Here is a 20,921-nt window from a genome sequence, read left to right as displayed (position 1 = left end):
AGTCAGTATTTACTATTATGATCAAATTCATATGAATGTATACAATGATATATATCATTATAAAATATTTAACAAAAAAGAGTTAGAGAAAGGAAAATAAAAAGTATCAATAGAACCACCTATTAATTTTGCTACTAAATTCCTCTACTCATTTACAATCAAACCTGATAAACTTTTAGAAAAACTACATGTTCTCTCACCAAAAGACAAGAATTTCATTTTAGTCTTAGTTTATTTATTTATTGTCAAGTACTTTTGAATTTTCTAGTCTGGGTTTGCTCTTTGTTATCATTTTATTACTTATAGGGTTATTGTTATAGATTATTTAGGAGTATTTTCATTAAAAAAAATTAAATATATATCAAGAAACTTTAACAAAAAAAATTATAAAAAAATTAGATATTTTTAAGAGTTTATACCTTTTTAGATCCTGTGTTTTTTCTCATTATCTGTTTGGACCCTGTGTTTTGACAAATTACTTTTTGGACCCTATGTTTTGTAAAATGATTAAAATAGAACCCTAAACCCGATTTTGGTCAATATCTTTTCAACTAAAATCACAAATAATTTATCCAACTAACAATTCAAAACAAAAATAAAATCAATCTACTTAAAAACTGTGTTGTTATATTCAATTTTTTCTTCATCAAAATTGAGTTTAGGGTTATATTTTAACTATTTTACAAAATACAGGATCCAAAAAGTAATTTGTCAAAACACAAGGTCCAAACAGGTAATAAGAAAAAATACAGGGTCCAAAAAAGTATAAACTCTATTTTTAAATATCATATTAATATTGTATAATCTAGAGAAGAAGAATAAACATGAAATGATAAAAAATATTATTATTAAATAATAATAATAATTTACTTCTTATTATCTTCAAAGTGACAAGATTTCTAATACATTATATATAAATAGAATAATAAAAGTCTTTTTTTTTTTTTTTTTCACAAAAAAAATAAAATAAAAGTCAGAATAAAAAAATCAGTAAATATTAAATTAAAAAGTTGAATTAAGATTCATGATTTACCTATATATACCTAGTCATTATGACACAAAAATAACTGAGGCTAGTTCTCTCAAAAGTGTCATTTCTCTCTTCTTCTTCTTCTTCTTCTTAATTGTCTTTTCTTTGTTTTTGATCTTATCAAGATGGAGAGCAGTAAAAGAGTATCTTCAATGGAAAATAAGTCAAGTGGTAATACTACAAGAGCTGGTTCTAGTAGTAATCACCACTCCAAACCCAAATCACCTCTCACAAATTTATCTGTGGAGGAAGTCATTGCCTTACTCAAGGACGATTTTACTCGACCAAATGCTCTCCTTCTGCTGCGCAAGGTATAAATTTTATAAATATATACACACCCACAAACGAATTTTTATTTCGACTTTTAGATCTAAATTTGTAGTTATTTGTCTTTAGATCCTTACAAAGATCATTATTTTTCAATAATATCCCTGATCTAATTTTTGTTTTGCTTTTACCAAACATGTTTTACTCTTTATTTTGTCTCTCAATTAAAAAGAAGTTTGCTAGTTTCACCACAATAATCTATTTGCTTCTTGTTTTGTTGTTTGGATGCTGAGAAAAAGTTTTGGCAATAAGATTAATCTCAGAAAATATTGAAAGAGATGAAAGAAAACTCATATCATAATTATTATCTATATAAAAGTATTTCCCTTTTGTTTATTGTAATAATAATAATAACAATGATATACACACTTATCAAGAACTTGCCATTCTCCTTTCAAAGCAATATCTTTAATTATTTTCCTCAGACATAAAAATTACCAAATTATGACTCTAAAAAACATTTGGAAGTATTATAATAAAAATTAATGGCACGTGATTTTTTTTCTTACATTTTGGATTGATTAGAACTCTAGCCTAAGTAGTAACGAGATTTTTTTTTACATTTTACTTTTTTAAAAAAACTTTTGTATTTTCATAAAATATATAGACAATACCCATCCCCTTTTAGTGTAATTGCGTTCTTAATTAAATACACGATGGATAGTACTTAATGTATTGTTGTTTATTATCATTTATATCTTTCACGGAATTAATTGAAACTTAAAATAAGACAAATGATTAGCACTTACTCCGACAAATTTACTTCGGTCTCAAATAAAATAAAATACATTTAATTTATGTGACAATATTAAGTTATTTGCTTAAGTTTGGTTATTGAATGAAAAAAAAAAGTAGTGGTAATAAGAGCTTTCAATTTACTGTTTTAGATGAAAGCTAATAATCCAAACCTGGGTCCAATGGTGTGGAATTCTAATGGTACTGTATTTATACTTCTGAAGGTACGTGTGAGTTGACTCATATATGGCTTTAATTTCGAAAATAAACTATTTTCATAAATAATTTCAAAATATTATTGTCGTATATGAATCATAAAATTGACATTTTTTTTTTTGATGATGTCAGGAAATAACTCAAATATATTACTGTCTTTCAAGTGGACTTACCGAAAAAATGGCCAGCCAAGTGTGCAATGTTCTTTCAATCCTTCAGGTTATATATAATTATATATACTATCCCAGACACATGTATATATATGTCAAGCCATTTCATATATTAGTTTTATTTGAACTTGTTTAATAATATCTAATCATCATCGTAATCGTAATATCGTAATATATATATATATTAGATACAAATCATCTCTGCTTAATTATATTTATAAAATTTATTAATTATTTTTATTTATTAATTTTAGTTATATAATTAGTACAAAATTAGAATTATATATTATTATCATAATAATATTTTAAAATATTTAAATTTATATTACTATAACTATTAAATATCTAAGTTTATATTATATATTATTATAATAATCATGTTTTATAAAATTTGAATTTAAATTTGTATAAATATAATTATTATAAATATGTAGTCTTATATTAAATATTATTATAATAATTGAATTTATATTAATATAATTAATAAATATTTATTTTTAATTGATTTTAAAAGTATTTTCTATTAAATATTTAGAATTTTCCATTAAAATTGATAAAAAAACAGTTTAAATTTAGAATTTAGATTTTCTACGCACTTTTTATATAAACTAGATATAAATAATGTACAATATGCACATTTACTTAATTTTATTTATATAATTTATTAATTATTTTTATTGAATTTATATTATTGTCACATAAATTTTAAATAAATATCATATTTTAATTTATTTATTTATTTATTTTTGTTGTAGTTTCTGAATTTGGGAGTGACAAAAATTTAAGTTTCTTGCTAGTTTTTTTTTAAAAGTAATTTGTTGCTAATTAACAATAAATTATATTATGTGCTTAATATGATATTATTCTAATAAGTGAGTTTTATTTACGTTATAAAACATATGATTATTTAAGTTTAAGTGTTTACAAACTACCGTTAAATATAAAAATATTCAGTTAAATATAATAATATTTCGTTAAAGTTAACATTAAAAAAATAAAATACCATTAAAACCAAAAAAAATCTTTATTTACACTTATTATATAAAAGAGATATATATATATATATATATATTTGTTTTTGTTTTTACAGTGTGTAGCTTCACACCCACAAACCAGGAAGGAGTTCATCAAAGGTAGATGAGTTATTATTGAGATTTACGAGGAAGAAAAGATAGATATATCTAGCTTTTAGTTTATAGTTTATTGCTTTGTGATTTATAATCCTGCAGTATCCATAATAACATCACTCTAATTCGAACAATATCTTACTGAGTCACTATTTTTATTAGTTTCACTTCTCATTTGTTGATTTGTGTTATTAGTATGTATCTGATTAGAGGGTTTTTCTTTCTTAGCTAATCTTGCAGAATATCTATACCCTTTGATTGCCACAACACAGAAAGAAAAGCCTTATGAATATCTGAGGGTGGCCAGCTTAGGAGTTGTTGGCTCCTTACTCAAGGTACGTACAGTTCTCACTCATTAACTTCCTAAATGCATTGGACCGGGCTGGGCCGGGCCGGTTCAGGCCGGACTCGGGTGTTCTCCTTCTGGGCCTATGTATGGTATTGGTACTCGGGATTAATTGTTATAGGCAAAATAGATGGGAATGAGATTAGCACCACATGATTTTTTTTTTTTTTTAAAATCAAAATCTTTTTATGTCTTCTCATGTTCATATCTTATTTCATTTAATTACATTAATTAACCAATACAGAGAGATATTAGAATCTAACTTGATAATCTTTCAAGAAAGAAATTTGGTAGCAGTTTTATGAGTCTCATATAGTCATAAGTAAAAATAATGTTAAGATCACTCACAGTAAATGCTTTAAAATAGCTACATATATAAAATACATCAAAATAGAGCTAAAATATCTCTCCATCAGCTACTCTATTTTACTTCTGATTTACATTTAATCATTTTAGTTTAGCTACGAGAATCATTATTTGTGCTCTAAAACTTATTTAATTTAAATATCAATCATGTTTATTTCTCTCTCATTTCTATTTTTTAATGAATAAAATATATTAAACATATAATATTTAAATAATATAAAAATATATATAGAGAAACTGATGTAAAATAAAAAAATATATAGGATTTTAGTTAGGTATTGAAGGATAGAAAAAAAAAAAAGCTAATGGGAGCACTCTAATGTTTTTCGGATTGTATTGTTTGCTTTAAATTAAATTATGCAATTTTTATTTTATTTGAATTAGTTTGGTCTACCATATTTTTTTAATATAGGAGGATGATGCAGAAGCCATTGACTACCTTCTTCAGGGTGACATAGTCTCCAAATGCCTAGTTTGTTTGGAGATGGATAATCTAATTATCAAAACGGTAAGGGTATGATTGGTTTGTGGTTTGAAAACTGTATTTTTAAAAAATGTGATTCTAAAATGAAAATCTGGATTTAATGTTGGAAAATGAGTTTCTGAAAATGTGATTGGTTCAATGTATAGAAACTATTTTTGAGTTTTAAAAATTGAATCTGTGATTGGTATAAAATCTGAAAATATAACATAAACAAAATATGAGATTGGTAGATCCAAATTTAAAACCTATTTTTAGTTAGTATTTTTTTTAACAAATGTTGTATAATATCAAATTTTAATCTACCAATAAATTTTATTAAAAAAATAAAATTAGTATATTAATTAAATTCTTAATAAATTCTACATATTATAATACATTGATTAAAATATTTTATGTCCAATCTTAATTAAAATAAGTCTGCTCACTGTTTTCACAGTGATGAAATAAGTCTGCTCACTGTTTTCACAGTGATGTAAAATTGGGTTTTGAAAAGTAATTTTACAAAATGCAGAAAACATGATTTTTGTGTTTTCTATTTTACAACAGAAATTTTAGATTAAGATTAGGATTTAGTTTTCAGAAACAACCAACCAATCAGCAACTTTTATGGGTCCCACAAATTTTTAATTTTCAAAATCATAAAATTGGATCCAAATGATATACCAATCAAGCCCTAAGTTTCTCAAGATTTTCAACATTGAATTTGAGCGATTTGAAAAACTTGTGAGTTGTGATGTGTTCAAATCCACTTATGTATTGTTACATACACTAGCACTGCATATAGTTTAGGCACAATAGTTTACTTTTATATTTTAAAGGATTGGTCCGAAACATGAGCTTGACAATACACAATTGATTAGAAATTATATTAATTGTAAATTATGTTGCTAGTTATATTAATTTGACACATCCTATAACCCCCTATATATAGTGATAAAGAAAAATCACTATAACCCTTGGCTATGATGTGTGTGCGTTGAGCATTAGTCCCACATTAGTGAGATGTGGTGTGACTTTGGTACCACTCTCAAAACCATGATAGAGTTTTAAGATCTGGATCAATCCAACTCTGGTATTAAAATTGCATCATATAATTACTATCCCCTCATATTTTAATAGGCTTTTATGCGAGTATCTTGAGTATTAATTTTTTTTTATTGATGAGTGTTCTTTAATGCGAGTGTCTAGAGTGATAATTTTTTCTTGGTGAGTGTTTGATCTCAAAGAAAAAGGTATGTATTGGGACATGGATACGAGAGATTTAGAGAAGTTCTTATAGAGTTCTTTATACAAACAAAGTGAGATTGAAGGTGTAATATTGTTGAGAACATAGTAGATTGGACAAAGGAATTTCCTCTGGATTGCATTGATTCCAACAAAGTATATTCGTATTGAATTAACTCTTATGAAATAATAATTTGAGTATATAGCTTCCCACTCTATGCGCATACTATGAAACTATCGGATAACACATGTGAGTGTATTATGAAGGTGGCTGCGTTCATTCTTGAAAGGCTTCTGACAATTGGCGAGGAGGGTCTAGAACACTGCTGTTCTTCTGCTGAAATATTAATTTCTTTGACCCGAACTTTAGCCCAAAAGATTGATGAGCTTGATAGAGAACCCTGTCAACGATTTCTAAAGCACATTATTTATTGCTACATAAAGCTTGCTGAGAATCCCAGGTTAGTTTAAAACATTGTTATGATTATGGTTTGGTTGAATTACTGTAAATTTAACATTTACTGATGTTGGCTGGAATTTTCTTGATAGGGCATGTGACATTTTGGAGTGGTATCTCCCTGGGAAGCTTACTGATGTTACCTTCCTTCAAGTACTGTCGCAATTAACTTCTTAGAAAAACAACTTAGTTTTACTACTTGCTAGGCAATATAAGCCTACTTTATATGTAACACATTCCCTATGAAATCTAATTTTTTAAGCTTTCGGTGTTTTTGCAGAATGATCCAACATTAATTACTTCTGTGCAAGCATTGGTCCACAAAGTCTCTACTGGACATCGCACCAAAAAGATACAGCCAACTGGGCATCCGGCGCTGACCCTTCGCAAGTAAAAATTGCTTGCTATCAATCTCTGAACAATGAATGCCACCAGTATTTAAGTTGAAGATGAGACTTGCGGTTTATGCATTTTATGGAACTAATTATAAGTTGTCTTTGTTCTTTAAATTTCAATGTTTTGAACCTTTGGTCTGGTACTGAAACTTTGAACCATTATTTCGGAATTTTCTTTTAAGCTAATGACAATCAAGGTGGCTGATTGTGTTTGTGGAAATGAGATCAAGACAATCTCTCTCATATGTCAAAAAAATAGTTTAGTATGACAATTGAAAAAACAGATCTAAGAATAAACATTACATAATCAGATATAACAATGGAGAATATTAGGCCTCAATTTTGAGATAATGAGTTGAAGCCCTCTACTTGGGAGGAAGGGACTGAAAGATTGCTGTCGCGCATAAAAGAAAGATCATGCATTTGAGATAGCAACATATCAACATCATTTGCCCCAGACTTGATTTCTGCATTTCTGCCCTTCTCGACATCTTCTGGGTTCCCTCCAACCATTGTATTATCACCAGATGTCCTGCAACATGAAGAGAAACTATGAGAATTGAGAAAGGTCTTGACTAATGTTTATTCTAGATTCAAGAAAGACCAAAGGTCAAAATGGTTGTTTCCGGAACCTTCGTAAGGTTACATTCATTCGAGACTGGTCTCTAAGTCTTTAAATACAGATTTCAGAGAAGTACAATAGGTCAAAATGATAAAAATGAGGGGAATAAAACTTGGGTGAAATCAATAACCCAACATAAATAAGAACTGGAAAATGTTCTGTTCTGTTAATATGGTCAAATGCCCAAGAGGTGAGTGGCTTTTATACTAAACATACTCTTGTGATGAATAATTGGATACTGCAAGAGATAGAAGTATAACGTATAACCAGGCATGTCAAAGTAAACTAATAACAAATGTATTTGTCTGAAAGAAAATTGGACAAGTATAAGACCTGTCTAAACTAGAGGCTTCTGACAGCATTTTACTCCCTTCTGTGGAACCAGTTGGACTGCTAAATGCTGCTGAAACGACACCTTGTTGTGAAAGGCTATCGAACAAGTTTATATCCGGTTGGTGATTAGTTGAGCTACACAAATTTACTTCTGATGTCATGTCATCAAAAGGCACCGAGGTTTGTTTCAAAGAACTATTAGGAGGATTGTTTGTAACAGTTGAGCTGGTAAAGTCATTCCAATCATCAAATGAATCATGTCCCTCATCAGCCTTACTGTCAGGCAACTTGTTGCTAGTACTTTGCCATCTAGTATCTTGGACCCAATCAACATGCTTTGAAGAAGAATAACTCACATTTTCCACCAAGCTTCCAGTATTCACATTTGTGTTCGTTTTAAACTCATCTGAAGGACCAGTTAACCCAGATTTGGAATTATTCCAAGAATCATCAAACCACTCACTAGCCATGGATGAAGATCCTGTTGTCTCTACATCTTTCTTGTCTTTTCCAGCTCCAAATACTTCATCCATGTGATTGGAAAGATCCACAGAACCCACAAAAGGGTCAATCGGTTTTGCTTCCTCATTAGGCATTGCAGAAGAAGCAGATTGAAAATTTGCACCCCAACCAGAATCAGAGACATTACTCTCACCTTCATTAGATAGAACAGCAGTTTCAAAATGCTGAGCATTCTCAAACAAATCAAGATTTCCATAACCCTGTACACTGTGTTTGGTATTGACCTGGTTGGTACTCACTGATGACTCTACAGTCGCATCAGAAGCATCGCCATTCTTTTCTTCAGCAAAAAAATTCTCAAGCCTGACTCCTGACAAATTTAAGGAGCTTTTGCTCTGATCTGGCGTCTCCTTTAGGAAACGAGATTCAAATCTCTCCGATTCAGAAGGCCATTTTATCTCTAGATCTAAAAGTTCAGACAATGGGAATTCATCTTTCGGTGCATTCCTTCCTCGGTGTGAATTATTGGTTTCAACAGGTGATGACACGGTCTCCTGAAAAACAACATGCCAGGCTTACATAGATATCATAGACATAATATCCGATTTCCATATCCATGCTAGTATGTGAAGACAACAAACATATTTTTCTTATTTTAGCCCAAAATGCAACACATCTCTAAGCTCCAGCAAGCAGATTGCAGGACAGAACAAAAATTATGGATGAAAAATACATTCTAAGATAATGTTCTGAAAAATTGGTATTATCATCAAAACCATAGCTATAGCACTAACTCACAAAGTCACATCTAAAAAGCAAACCAAAGCTAGCAACTTTCATTGGCACTTGCGGAATTAGGCAATGTTATCCGTGATGAGTAAAAAAATATAGACAGCAATGGAAATGAATCAAAATTTGCAAATATTACTAATTAAGTAAGAGATTCCCAATATGTCACCGATTTGCAAGTAAACACAAATAAATGGTAAAAGGAAAACACTTTCCTGATATCCATTTCCATTATGATCCATTACAGATTACTAGACACCTTAAAAAAATTAGAAGAATCAATATCTAATCTTCCAAAGTGAGTAGAAAAATCCGATTGAAACAACAGTTCAATTACTCACAAAGCATTAAGGTTAATTGTTAAGTACATGAACAATTAAATCTAAAGCTTCATTGTTTTCTTCCTCTAAAACCTAATGTGAAGCGACAACTGATATGAGCCAATTAAAAACGAAATAGATAAGAAAATGCAAAAGAGAGAGAAAGGGAGAGGGAGAGTAGGTTATACCGATCCATCCAAACTCAAGGACTGAAGAAGCCATTGATAACCAAGAGTGTTTCGAAAATTGATGGGTTCAGGTGGGAGGTCCTCCTTAGTTGCTTCTCCACCACATAAGACGCAAATGAAAGACTGTAAGCCCCTAAGGAGTCTACCATTGCAATGCCTGCAGCGAAGATATGGCGGCGAGGGATCAAGGGACGCTAGAGCTTCTTCCAGGGAAGGGAGAATGGGGAAGGAGTTGTCGTTTGGGTCGTAGGAGGAGAGACTGGCGTGGCTCCGGAGCGAGATCTGTACCTGCTTTATCAGATCGATTGGAATTTCCATGTTGTTAGTTTGTGCCCTTTCTCAGTGGTAAAATTACTCAGATAGGAATTATTAACGCCATTTTCTTCGACATTCCATTCAAACAGTTTATTAATATTAATAATATCGCACCTCCATTTCTACCGACTGACTTAATCATATTACCTTTCCCAAAAGCCATACTTTAATTTTATATATAAAAAAAATTAAATAAATGTGAAGCCGATTTAATTGCTTTAAACTTTTTTCCCTGCTAAAAAAAATAATAATAATTTACCTATGTGATTTTTTTTTTTTGAGAAATATCTATGTGAATTTGTAACAAAGTAAAAATATATTATTTTCATAAGTGTCTTTTTTTATATATACAAATTAATAAGTATCATTTCAAAAATATAAAATAAATCTTATAACTATCATTCAAAAAATAAACTTTCAATATTTTTCTCAATTAGTGTAGTTTTTAGGAGCAGGTACAATATATATATATATATATTCTATATTAAAAAATAATATTCAATGCTTAATTTAAAATAAAATATATAGAGATTTGTATTTAGATATCTACTAATCAATATTAAAATAATAAGGAAATTCAAACTAAGGGAAGTTAAAGTAAGATATGGTCATGTTACAGACACATGCATTATTTTTATTCAATTTTTTGTACGATGATATTTATTGTAATCAGAGTAGGTTCATGCAAAAATTTTTAAAAAATTGAATAATATACAATGCTAAAAATAGGATTTAAAGAGTGTATTTTCTCAAGTATATTAAAAAACACATGTACAAAAGACTATTTAAACATTGATGTCGACATCATAAATTATCCAATTTTTCTTAAAATTTTACAAGAGACTTACTATTATTACAATGAACATCACCATAGAAAAAAAAAATTGGAGTTAAAATTGAAAAACCTCATTCTGAATGCCTACAAATTCTAGATAATAATATTTATAAAAAGTAGATAGCATTTTGATTTTTTTTATTTTAAGAGAATTATATTTTCTTTAATATTAGGAATAATTGCGGCATAAGTACCCAATGTTAGGGTTTTGTACGCGGTATAGACTCAATGTTTATTTTTAGTGGCAATAGTACCCAAAGTCAGTAAAAGTGTAATTTCTTCAGTCTCCTCTGTTAGGTCTGTTAATGAGCTGATTAGGCAGACACGTGTCACGTTTTTATTGGTCCAAATCATAATTATTTTTAAAATATTATTGAGTTGGACCAATCACGGAGTGACACGTGTTGGTTCAGTCATCACGAAACGGAGACCTAACGGAGGACGCTAACGGAATTACACTTTTACTGACTTTGAGTACTATTGCCACTAAAAATAAACATTGGGTCTATGTCGCGTACAAAACCCAAATATTGGATACTTATGCCGCAAATATCCCTTAATATTATAAAAAAATCGAATATTTCTATAATTAAATTTCCTTATGTAAAATAAATAACCTACAAAATAATAAAAGTGTCAATTAAAATTGAGATATATTGATGAAAATTATTTTCCATGATAAATAATTATAATAAAGTAATAATATACATTATAATAAAAATAAAATCTAAAGCAATTCCATATTATTTACAAATTTGCCTAAGTTTATCAATGTGGCATCCTTTTTAAAAAAAATAGTGTTGACGACTCGTCAACTAAGTTGAGTTGGAAAAAATTATCAAGTAAAGATAGTCAATAAAAAAGGTGTAGAAATCTAAGTAATAACTCAAGAACAATGACAGAACAACAATAGAGAAATCAATCTTTCATTCACTCTCAAGCACTTGCTACAGTAAATTTTCCAACCCCCCCTCTGATGGAGTTAGAGTTCATTTTATAGTAGGCTCTAATGGCCCTGGGTACATAGTGGTCCAGTGGACCAAGTGGTACATAAGTACTCTGTCAGGAGAGTGGTTTCAGAGGTTGTGGCCGTGCATCCAGTACAAGGGCAGGCGTCAGGAGGATGTCTCCACTACTTGTCCGTACTCATGTCAGTGGAGTGGGGATAGACATAGTGGCGCAGGTGGAAGTGGTGTCGACTCTGACTCCTGGCCGTAGACGTACGGGCCACAACTCTTATTCTAGCACTCCCACTACCCCACTGGTACGGGTGTCCGTACTCGACATACGGGGTCTTAGCGGCCGTACCCAGAACTAGATCGTACAAGTACGTTCCATTCGACTCGTATCGAAGCCTTTAAGCATTGGGGTCCATCTGATGGCGTGGCTTCTATGCGGCTCGAGAGCCCCCTTCGCGAGGCCTCCCTCGCATGGGCACCCGATGGTGTGGCTCCCAAGGTACACGCCTCACACGGCATGGAGCGCGAGGCCGAATGCACGCTCGGACGCGAGGCCACGGGCGCTGGGATGCGAGGCCGAGGCTGCTGGGGCGAGGTTGCGCGCGTTCGAACGCGAGGCTGAGGTTGCGTGCGCTCGGACGCGAGGCCACCCGAGGCCGAGGATGCTTCGGACGCGAGGTCACGCGAGGGCGAGGCTGCGCGCGCTCAGACGCGAGGGCGAGGCTGCGCGCGCTCGGACACGAGGCCACGCGAGGCCGAGGCTGCTGGGGCGTGAGCCTGGGCACGCGAGGCCGTCTCGCGAGGCATGGTTCTGAGCATGCGAGGCCTGCCAACGAGACTTCCCCCTGGGTACACGAGGCTCCCTTATGCGTCACGTACCTAGGCACGGGAGGTCACCTCGCGGGGCACAGTCTTAGGCATGCAAGGCCGTTGTGAGAGGGTCGCGCCCCGAGCGTCTCGTGGCTCAAGCATGCATGTAGGCCTTTAAGGGACCTTAACACACGACTTGGTTCTTTTATGGGCGTGGAATATTGAGCGTCCACACTTGCCCCCCAGTCTAGGTGCTCTTGTAGACTATTCACCTTGATTCTTATAAATAGGCATTCATGCATGGCCTAATATTTTCACCTTACTTCCTTGGCTTAGTGGTTTGGAGAACCCTTCCTTTTTCAAGAGGTAAGGGGTTCAATCCCTCACAACCTCACTTTTTCCATGGCTTCCTTCATTTTATTTTTTCATTTCATTTTCATCATTTTTTTTTTTTACATATGAGCTAATTTTTTGGGGTATCTATTTGGTGGCTAACACATCTTTCTGGTCTATTCTTGCAGACGCGTACCTTCGACCCTTTGGCCCTCGACCTCCTTTCGACCTTGACAACACTCCATCTTATCTGCTTGAGGTATATATATATATTTTTTACATTCATCGGGTCCAAATTAGCATTACTCGGGATGGGATACCTTAGCTTAAGCTTGTAGTGAGTTTGACCATATGCATGCCCCTCTTTTTTATACCCTGTAGTGGGCCATTTAGGACGTTTGCATCTGGAGATATTAAGCCTATTCCTTTGTGTTTTGTAGCCATCCCCTCATTTATACGTGAACCCCTTTTCGCTTTCGGGACGAGGTTTCATGGCCAGTGACGGCCCGTCCGACATACCCCCGGGGGCTGAGTTTATTGACCTTTCCTCAGACTCGGAGTCCCCTGAGGACAACCCTCACCAGGACTATGACTCCTTAAGGCAGGCCCGCATCCGCCACCTTGAGTACATGGCTGAACTTAGGCGTAAAATTTGGGTGGTGGAGAGCGAAATTGACTCGGTGTCGAGAGGAGACGGAGCACCTCCCCCCCCCCCCCCCCAGACCTTAGTGACCATGTAGCGAGCCTTAGGATGACCCTTTTCGAATTGCAGTGGGAGTTAGAGTTTATGGAGGGACACCTTCCGCCCGAACCACCCAACCCATCCTCGCCTGATGACGGTCGTGGGGCTGCCTCCGCTTCTCCTCAGCCCCTAGTCTCGGTTTTTCCTAGCTCAGCGCTTCCGCCGTCGCTCCCTCGATGGAAAACTCTTGCTAGGAGGAAAAAATGGAGGGTCAAGTGTTTTGTCTCTTCCTCGCATTTTTCTTTCGATTTTGCAGATATGCCGAAGGCACGTCGACATGTATTTATCCAGGAACAGGACGACGCTCCTTTACTGGCGTTCGAGCTGGTGTCACATGTGTTTGAGAACAAACTGAAAGAAATTGTGAAGCACTATCGTGTTCCCCTAGAATACACCTTGTACGCTCCCCAGAAGGCATGTCGGGCCGACCGCCCTAGGGCCGGCCTTGTGGCCTTGAGCGAGCACATTTTGAAGGCGGGTGGCACCATTCCCTTGCACCCGTTTTTCGTAGCGGTCCTTAACTATTTCGACTTGGCCCCCCTTCAGCTGTCACCCAACAATTGGTTGACCCTAAGTTTCCTTTTTGTGGCGTTCAAGGAACTGGTTAAACGCACTCCTACGGCGCAAGAGGTGCACTTCCTGTACAACCTCATGGGATCCCCCAAGTCCAAGGGCTTCTACTATCTGCAAAAGGCCAATAACGAGCTCCCCTTGATAGAAGGCTCAGTGTCCAATACGGGGTCTTGGAAGCAAGAATTTTTCTTCATAGAGGGCCCTCTCTCTGTCCATGAACACTTCCGCGCCACCCCCAGTAAGTACCCTGGTCCTCCTTTTCTTCTTGTTAGAACTTACTGTTTTGTACTCCTGCTTGCACTGACAGTGGCGTGGATCATGCAGAGCAGTTTGCTGTTCCTTCGGTCGTTGGGTCAGAGGCGGACGCTGTGAATGACCTCATTAATGCTGACTCTGCCATGAAGAAGGTGGCATTCTTATTCACCGTGGCGAATCTCAACCGCCACCAGTTGTCCCCGATCTCAGACCCCAAGCTCCTGTGGTTGATTCCTGGATCTAAGAAGACAATGGCTGCGCCGGCTGAGCCTCTCCCAGATGATGGTGAGGCTGAAAAGGTACCGGGGGAAGCCCCCCTTGAACGCGGGGGACCTCACCAGCGATCCTTGTCCCCCGGGGGATGCCCCCCTTATGACTCCTATGACCAGGACTTGGCCTTCCAACCTCAAGACCAACATGTCGCGCCGGGGTGTTATGTTTCCCCTGGCCCTGAGGACTACGATGCCTTCCCTCAGGCTCCTCTCGACCCTGGATCATCGGGGGCTTATTACGCCGACCTTGCGGAGCCTCCCTCTGATCTACCAGAGCCTCAGTTTTCCACTTTCACCGCGTCCCCTCCCGCTTCGGCAAGCGGGTCGTTTGTCATCATCCAGCCAGGTGCCCCTAGTACGGATTGGGAGCCCTGGGTGACTCGGATGGCGACGTCTTACGGACAGCGATACACCCAACTTTCCTCGAGCCTCCCTGTATCCGACTGGAATGGCCTTGGGAACGTGACTCAGTCGAACCTTGGGGAGAACCTAAGGCGCTCCATGACTTGGGTGAGTCCCCGCACCTCGCATCGGCCCTATTATGTATAGGTGTTTATGCATATATTTTTTTTTCTTTGTCACTTATTGTTGTTGTTGTTAACTTTCTTGTGCAGGCCTATACTGTGGCTTTGCAGTTTGCCGACTTGGCTGGCCATCTCTCTGTGTTGTGCGCCGAGAGGGACCGTCTTGTAGCACGGGTTCAAGAGCTCGAGAATGAGCTTAATGAAACCCAGGCTAAGTTTTCAAGGGTCCGGACCAAATTTTCTAACTTGTTACTAAAGAGGAAGGAAGTAAGGGCCAAGACCAAGGGGCTACAGGACAAGGTTACCAGCTTGGAGCGTGAACTCCAGGAGGCCAAGGCCATCGCGGCCGCATCGCAGCAGAGAGTTACCCAGCTGGAGGCTGAAGTTGAGGCCCTCAGGGCCGAACTTCAGTCGTCGCAGGAGAGAAATGCTTCCTTGGAGGCGGAGAAGGCTACCACCGAGCGCAGGTCCATAGACCGTGCTCTTTACAACGTGTGGAGGCAGGATCCTAATTTCGATTTCTCTTCTTTTGGTGAGCATGTCGTCGCTCGAGCGGCCATGTGGAGTTCCCGCGGTAGGAGGCCCTGAAGTAGTTATTTCATAACATTTTCCAGTTAGCCCTCCATGGGTGTATGCTCTCTTCCTTTTTTTTTGTACTTTGGGCCTTTGTAATATGACTGTCATTACTATTTTTCTTTGGTAACTCTTGTACTGTCTTCAAAACTTTCTCTTTCAATGTATATATATATATATATATGTGTTGCTATTTATCTTTTATTCTACTGCATTTGAGGTCCTTTTGAGCCTGTATGATGGGGTTTGGTTGGTTCCCCTCTTTTATTCACCAGGTTGGAGGTCCTTTGGAACCCATGTGAGAGGATTCACTGGGAACCCTTTTGGTGCCTCTTGATTACTTTTATAAGGATATTTTGACCCCTTGGGTCCTAACTATCCTTTTATATATTCTTGTGCACACTTATTATTTGTTGCGAGAAGCATCCTTCTCGTCGTTATTCATAGTACTATTTTTGCAAGGGTCTCTTTTAGGACCCTTTTTGGCTAGACGGCTTGGTGGCCGCACTAGACTTATTATTGTCGTTACCATCTTTTTTTTTTTTGTAAGTCCCTATGGCCTCCTTGGTGTTCACAAGGGTAGCTAATCCTTGTGATCCCAGGAGATGCCTTGTAAGGACTTCGTTTAAGGCTCTGGTATAGGGGGTCCCTCTGGGATCCCCCATTAAAAAATTCCTTTTTTTTTAGGGTCACTTCCTCCTGATGGAGGGCCCTTTTTAGGATCCTCCTAGTGCGTAGGGTCCTTTTTAGGGTCCTCCTGACAGGGGGTCGTTTTTAGGGTCCTCTTGGTAGAGGGTCCCTTTTAGGGGCCTCCTTTTTAGGAGGGCAAGGGGTCCTTTTTAGGTTCCCCCTGTCAGTTGCATGTTTTCGCATCCTGTCCTGACCCCCAAGTGCTTGGTGAAATTTATTTCAGCAGGCACTTTGGCTGATGCCCGTGTAGCGAAGAAAAGTACATACGAAGTTGCAAACAGTTTCATTCATAAAATTCTGGCTACAGCGATACATATGAGATTTTCATAGAAAATAAAATAAAAAAGACTCACACCTACTCAGGAGGTTATCTAAGTAACCTCTTTGATTCTTCTTTATCATACTAAGATAGCTTGCAACACTTGTCCTTTTAGCACCGGGCATGGGCGCCTTACTAGTAGTACTTCCTAAGGTGCTCCGCATTCCATGCTCGAGGTATGATGGTGTCGTCCATGCGCGCCAGCTTATAGGTGTTCGGGGGTATGCACTGAGCAACCTGGTAGGGCCCCTCCCAGTTTGCCCCCAGCACTCCTGCTCCTGGGTCTCGTGTGTTAGGGAGTACCTTCCTTAGCACCAAGTCGCCAACTCTGAAAGTTCTCTCTCGCACCCTCGAATTATAGTACCTTGTAGCGCGCTGTTGGTATACTGCCACCCTCATTTGTGCTTTTTCTCTCTTCTCTTCAAGCATGTCCAGGCTCTCGGCCAGAGCTACACGGTTGGCCTCGTCTCCATATGCCTGTACCCTGAGGGACTCAACCTGCATCTCAACCGGGAGTACGGCTTCGCATCCGTAGGCCAAGGAGAATGGGGACTCCCCAGTAGTCGTGCGTGGGGTGGTTCTGTAAGCCCACAGCACATTTGGTAGCTCCTCTACCCAGGCTCCCTTCATCTTTTCTAGCTTTGCCTTCAAGTTCTTCTTAAGGACCCTGTTTATGGCCTCCACCTGTCCATTGGCCTGTGGGTGTACGACCGTGGAGAAACTTCTCCTTATGCCCCTTCCCTTACAATACTCCTCGAAAGCTCCCCCCTCATACTGGGTACCGTTGTCAGAAATAATTTTGTAGGGTACTCCATATCTACAAACAATGAATTTGTTGACAAAAGAGGTGATGTGCTTGGCTGTTATCTTCACGAGGGGTTCTGCTTCTACCCACCTAGTGAAGTAGTCCACTGCTACCACCGCGTATTTCGCTCCACCTCTGCCTACAGGAAGAGCGTCGATCAAGTCTATCCCCCAGATAGCGAAGGGCCAGGGGCTGGTCATGCTGGTCAGTTCACTTGGGGGTTTCCGAGGGTAGTTGGTGTGCCTCTGGCATTTGTCGCATTTCGTGGCAAAGTCATGTGCATCTTTCTCCATGGAGGGCCAGTAGTATCCTTGTCTCATGGCCTTCCTAGCTGTGGAGGGTCCGCTCTCGTGGTTGCCACACTCTCCCTCGTGTATCTCATGCAACACTTTCAATGCCTCCTCCCCTTCCACACATCGCAGGAGTGGCATTGAGAACCCCCTCTTGTATAGAACCCCTTCTACCAAGGTGTATCTAGCGGCCTTGTACACCAACCTCCGAGACTCGTTTTTGTCAGCAGGCAGGGTTCCTTCTTCCAGGTATCTCTTAATCGGTTCGATCCACGACTCCTTCGGGGCACTAATCATATGCACGTCCGCGTTCCCGATGCTGGGTTTGGGCAAGTACTCCACGGGTATCGACTCCAAGACATCACCGTCCCTGGTGGAAGCCAGCTTCGCGAGTGCATCAGCATGGTATTCCCTTTCTCTGGGGATTTGCTCTATGCTATATGCCACTAACCGTCCCAGATAGACCTTCACCCTTTCCAAGTAGGCTGCCATCTTGGGTCCCCTTGCCTGGTATTCCCCCTTTACTTGGTACACCACCAACTGAGAGTCGCTAAAGATACGAAGGCGCGTCACTCTCAGCTCCTAGGCCAAACACAAGCCAGCCAGGAGTGCCTCGTACTCCGCCTCGTTATTTGAGGCTTCAAACCCGAACCGGATCACGCAATACATTTTGTGTCCCTCGGGCCCTGTCATCATGACACCCGCTCCGGATCCTCCCTCATTGGACGCCCCATCAACATGCAAACTCCATTCCTCTAGACCCCCTCGCTCTTCCTCTATAACAGGCTGCTCCCCTTCTTCACTTCTTCACTTCTTCCTCCATTTGGGTGATGGGTGAACTCTACTATAAAGTCTGCCAACACCTGTCCATTGATGGAAGCTCTTGGGGTATACACAATATCAAATTGACTCAACTCGATCGACCATTTCATCAGCCTCCCTGAGGTCTCAGGTTTATGCAAGACCTGCCTCAAGGGACTATCTGTCAGGACTTCAATCGCGTGCGCATGGAAGTAGGGCCTCAACTTCCTCGAGGCCACCACTAACGCATAGTCCAACTTTTCAATCTCTGGGTAACGGTTCTCCGCGTCCACCAGACACTTGCTGATATAGTACACGGGTTGTTGCTGCTTCTTCTCCCCTTTAACCAAGGCTACGCTTATGACATGCTCAGACACTGCCAAGTACAGGTATAGCCTCTCGCCCTTCTCAGGTTTCGCCAACAGGGGTGGCTTCCCCAAGTGCTCCTTCAGCTTGACAAATGCCTCTTCGCATTTTTCATCCCAAGAGAAATTTTTGCTCCCTTTGAGGATGTCAAAGAAAGGGAGGCACTTATCGATGGACCTCAAAATAAATCTATTGAGGGTCGCCACCCTTCCCGTTAAGCATTGCACTTCATTCTTGTTCTTTGGTGGGCTCATATCTATTAGGGCCTTTATCTTATTAGGATTGGCCTCGATGCCTCTGGAATTGACCATGAAGCCCAAGAATTTTCCTGAGGATACATCGAAGGTGCACTTGAAGGGATTCAACTTCATTCGGTATTTCCTAAGTGTGTCGAACATCTCACCAAGGTCCTTGTTGAGCTCTGTTGCATTCTTGGTCTTCACTAACATATCATCCACATACACCTCCATGTTCCTCCCTATCTTGTTAGCGAACATCTTGTTCACCAACCTCTGATAAGTGGCACCCTCGTTCTTCAACCCGAAGGGCATCACCTTGTAACAGTAGAGCCCTTTATCTGTAATGAATGACGTGTGCTCTTCATCTGCTGGGTTCATTGGGATCTGGTTGTACCCTGAGTAGGCGTCCATGAAACTCAGTAATTCATGTCCTGCTGTCGCGTCTACTAGTTGATCTATCCTTGGGAGTGGGAAGTTGTCCTTAGGACAAGCTTTATTCAGGTTCGAGAAATCGACGCAGGTCCTCCATTTCCTATTTGGCTTCGGAACAAGTACTGGGTTCGACACCCACACAAGGTAAAAAGACTCACGGATGAACCTGTTGGCCTTCAGCTTGTCAACCTCCTCCTTTAATGTTGCGTACCTTTTTGGGTCTAACGCCCGCCTCTTCTGCCTAACGGGCCTCGCTTCTGGGGAGATATTCAAATGGTGGCACATCACACCGGGGTCTATACCCACCATATCCTCATGACTCCATGCGAATATGTCTAGATTATCCTTCAAAAACCTTATCAACTCCTCCTTCACATCATTTTGCAGGCTTCTCCCTATCTTCAATTTTCTTAACGGTTCTTCTGTCACTGTAACCTCCTCTACTTCCTCCACTGGTTTTGCTCTTGACTCCTCCACGACTCGAGGGTCCAGCTCCTGCGGACCCCCCGCGGGCACACGTAGCTCCTCATGTATCACCATAGCCATTGGTTCCCGCGATTTCATAGGCGCACGGAGTGAGGTATTGTAGCACTCCCTTGCCTCTTTATGTTCTCCCTTCATACTAGCGACCCCTCCTGGGGTTGGGAACTTGACAACCATGTGATATATTGAAGTTATGGCTTTCAATTCTCTTAGGGATGGTCTCCCCAATACCGCATTGAAAGCCGATGCACAATCTACTACGACAAAGTTAGCCATGACTGTATTCTGCCGGGGTTGCTCCCCCATGGTGAGTGCCAATTCGATCATCCCTAGGGGTTGCACTGAGTCCCCTGTGAATCCGTATAGGGATGATTGGCAGGGCTTCAGGTGACGAATGCCCAGTCCCATCTTTTCCAAGGCAGGGCAATATTGGATGTCCACCGAGCTCCCGTTGTCCACTAGGACTCGGTGCACGCGCATATTTGCCAACTGAACTGTCAACACCAGCGGATCATTGTGGGGAAAGTGTACCCCCCGCGCATCCTCCTCAGTGAATGTTATCGAGTCATTTTCCCCCTTGAAACTTTTTGGGGGTCGCTGTTCCAAACTCATGACGCAGGGGGGTGGACTTCGCCGAGCCTCTCTTGCATATCTATCTCGCCCCTTCCGAGAGTCCCCCCCAAATTCTGGACCTCCGAAAATGGTTTGGACCTC

General features: G+C 38.9%; 2 protein-coding genes across 2 annotated transcripts; one reads left to right on the top strand and one right to left on the bottom strand.

Annotated features, from left to right (window-relative positions):
* Nucleotides 1-1,087: 1,087 nt before the first annotated feature.
* LOC133817534 (uncharacterized) lies at nt 1,088-7,080 on the top strand. The gene is made up of 9 exons (XM_062250086.1): nt 1,088-1,341; nt 2,245-2,316; nt 2,441-2,527; nt 3,569-3,611; nt 3,834-3,940; nt 4,730-4,825; nt 6,293-6,486; nt 6,575-6,635; nt 6,763-7,080. Exons 1-9 carry the CDS (start codon nt 1,156-1,158, stop codon nt 6,874-6,876), a joined length of 960 nt encoding a protein of 319 aa, XP_062106070.1. The 5' UTR covers nt 1,088-1,155; the 3' UTR covers nt 6,877-7,080.
* A 40-nt stretch (nt 7,081-7,120) lies between these two features.
* Nucleotides 7,121-10,022, bottom strand: LOC133817533 (uncharacterized). Its single transcript, XM_062250085.1, has 3 exons — nt 9,592-10,022; nt 7,833-8,848; nt 7,121-7,409 (listed from the first exon to the last, which is right to left on the bottom strand). The coding sequence occupies exons 1-3, from the start codon at nt 9,907-9,909 to the stop codon at nt 7,214-7,216; spliced, it is 1,530 nt and encodes a 509-aa protein (XP_062106069.1). The 5' UTR covers nt 9,910-10,022; the 3' UTR covers nt 7,121-7,213.
* Nucleotides 10,023-20,921: the final 10,899 nt, after the last annotated feature.

Source organism: Humulus lupulus, chromosome 2 (genome assembly GCF_963169125.1).
Source record: "Humulus lupulus chromosome 2, drHumLupu1.1, whole genome shotgun sequence".
Taxonomy (NCBI): Eukaryota; Viridiplantae; Streptophyta; class Magnoliopsida; order Rosales; family Cannabaceae; genus Humulus; species Humulus lupulus.
This window is presented reverse-complemented; position numbering and strand designations above follow the sequence as displayed.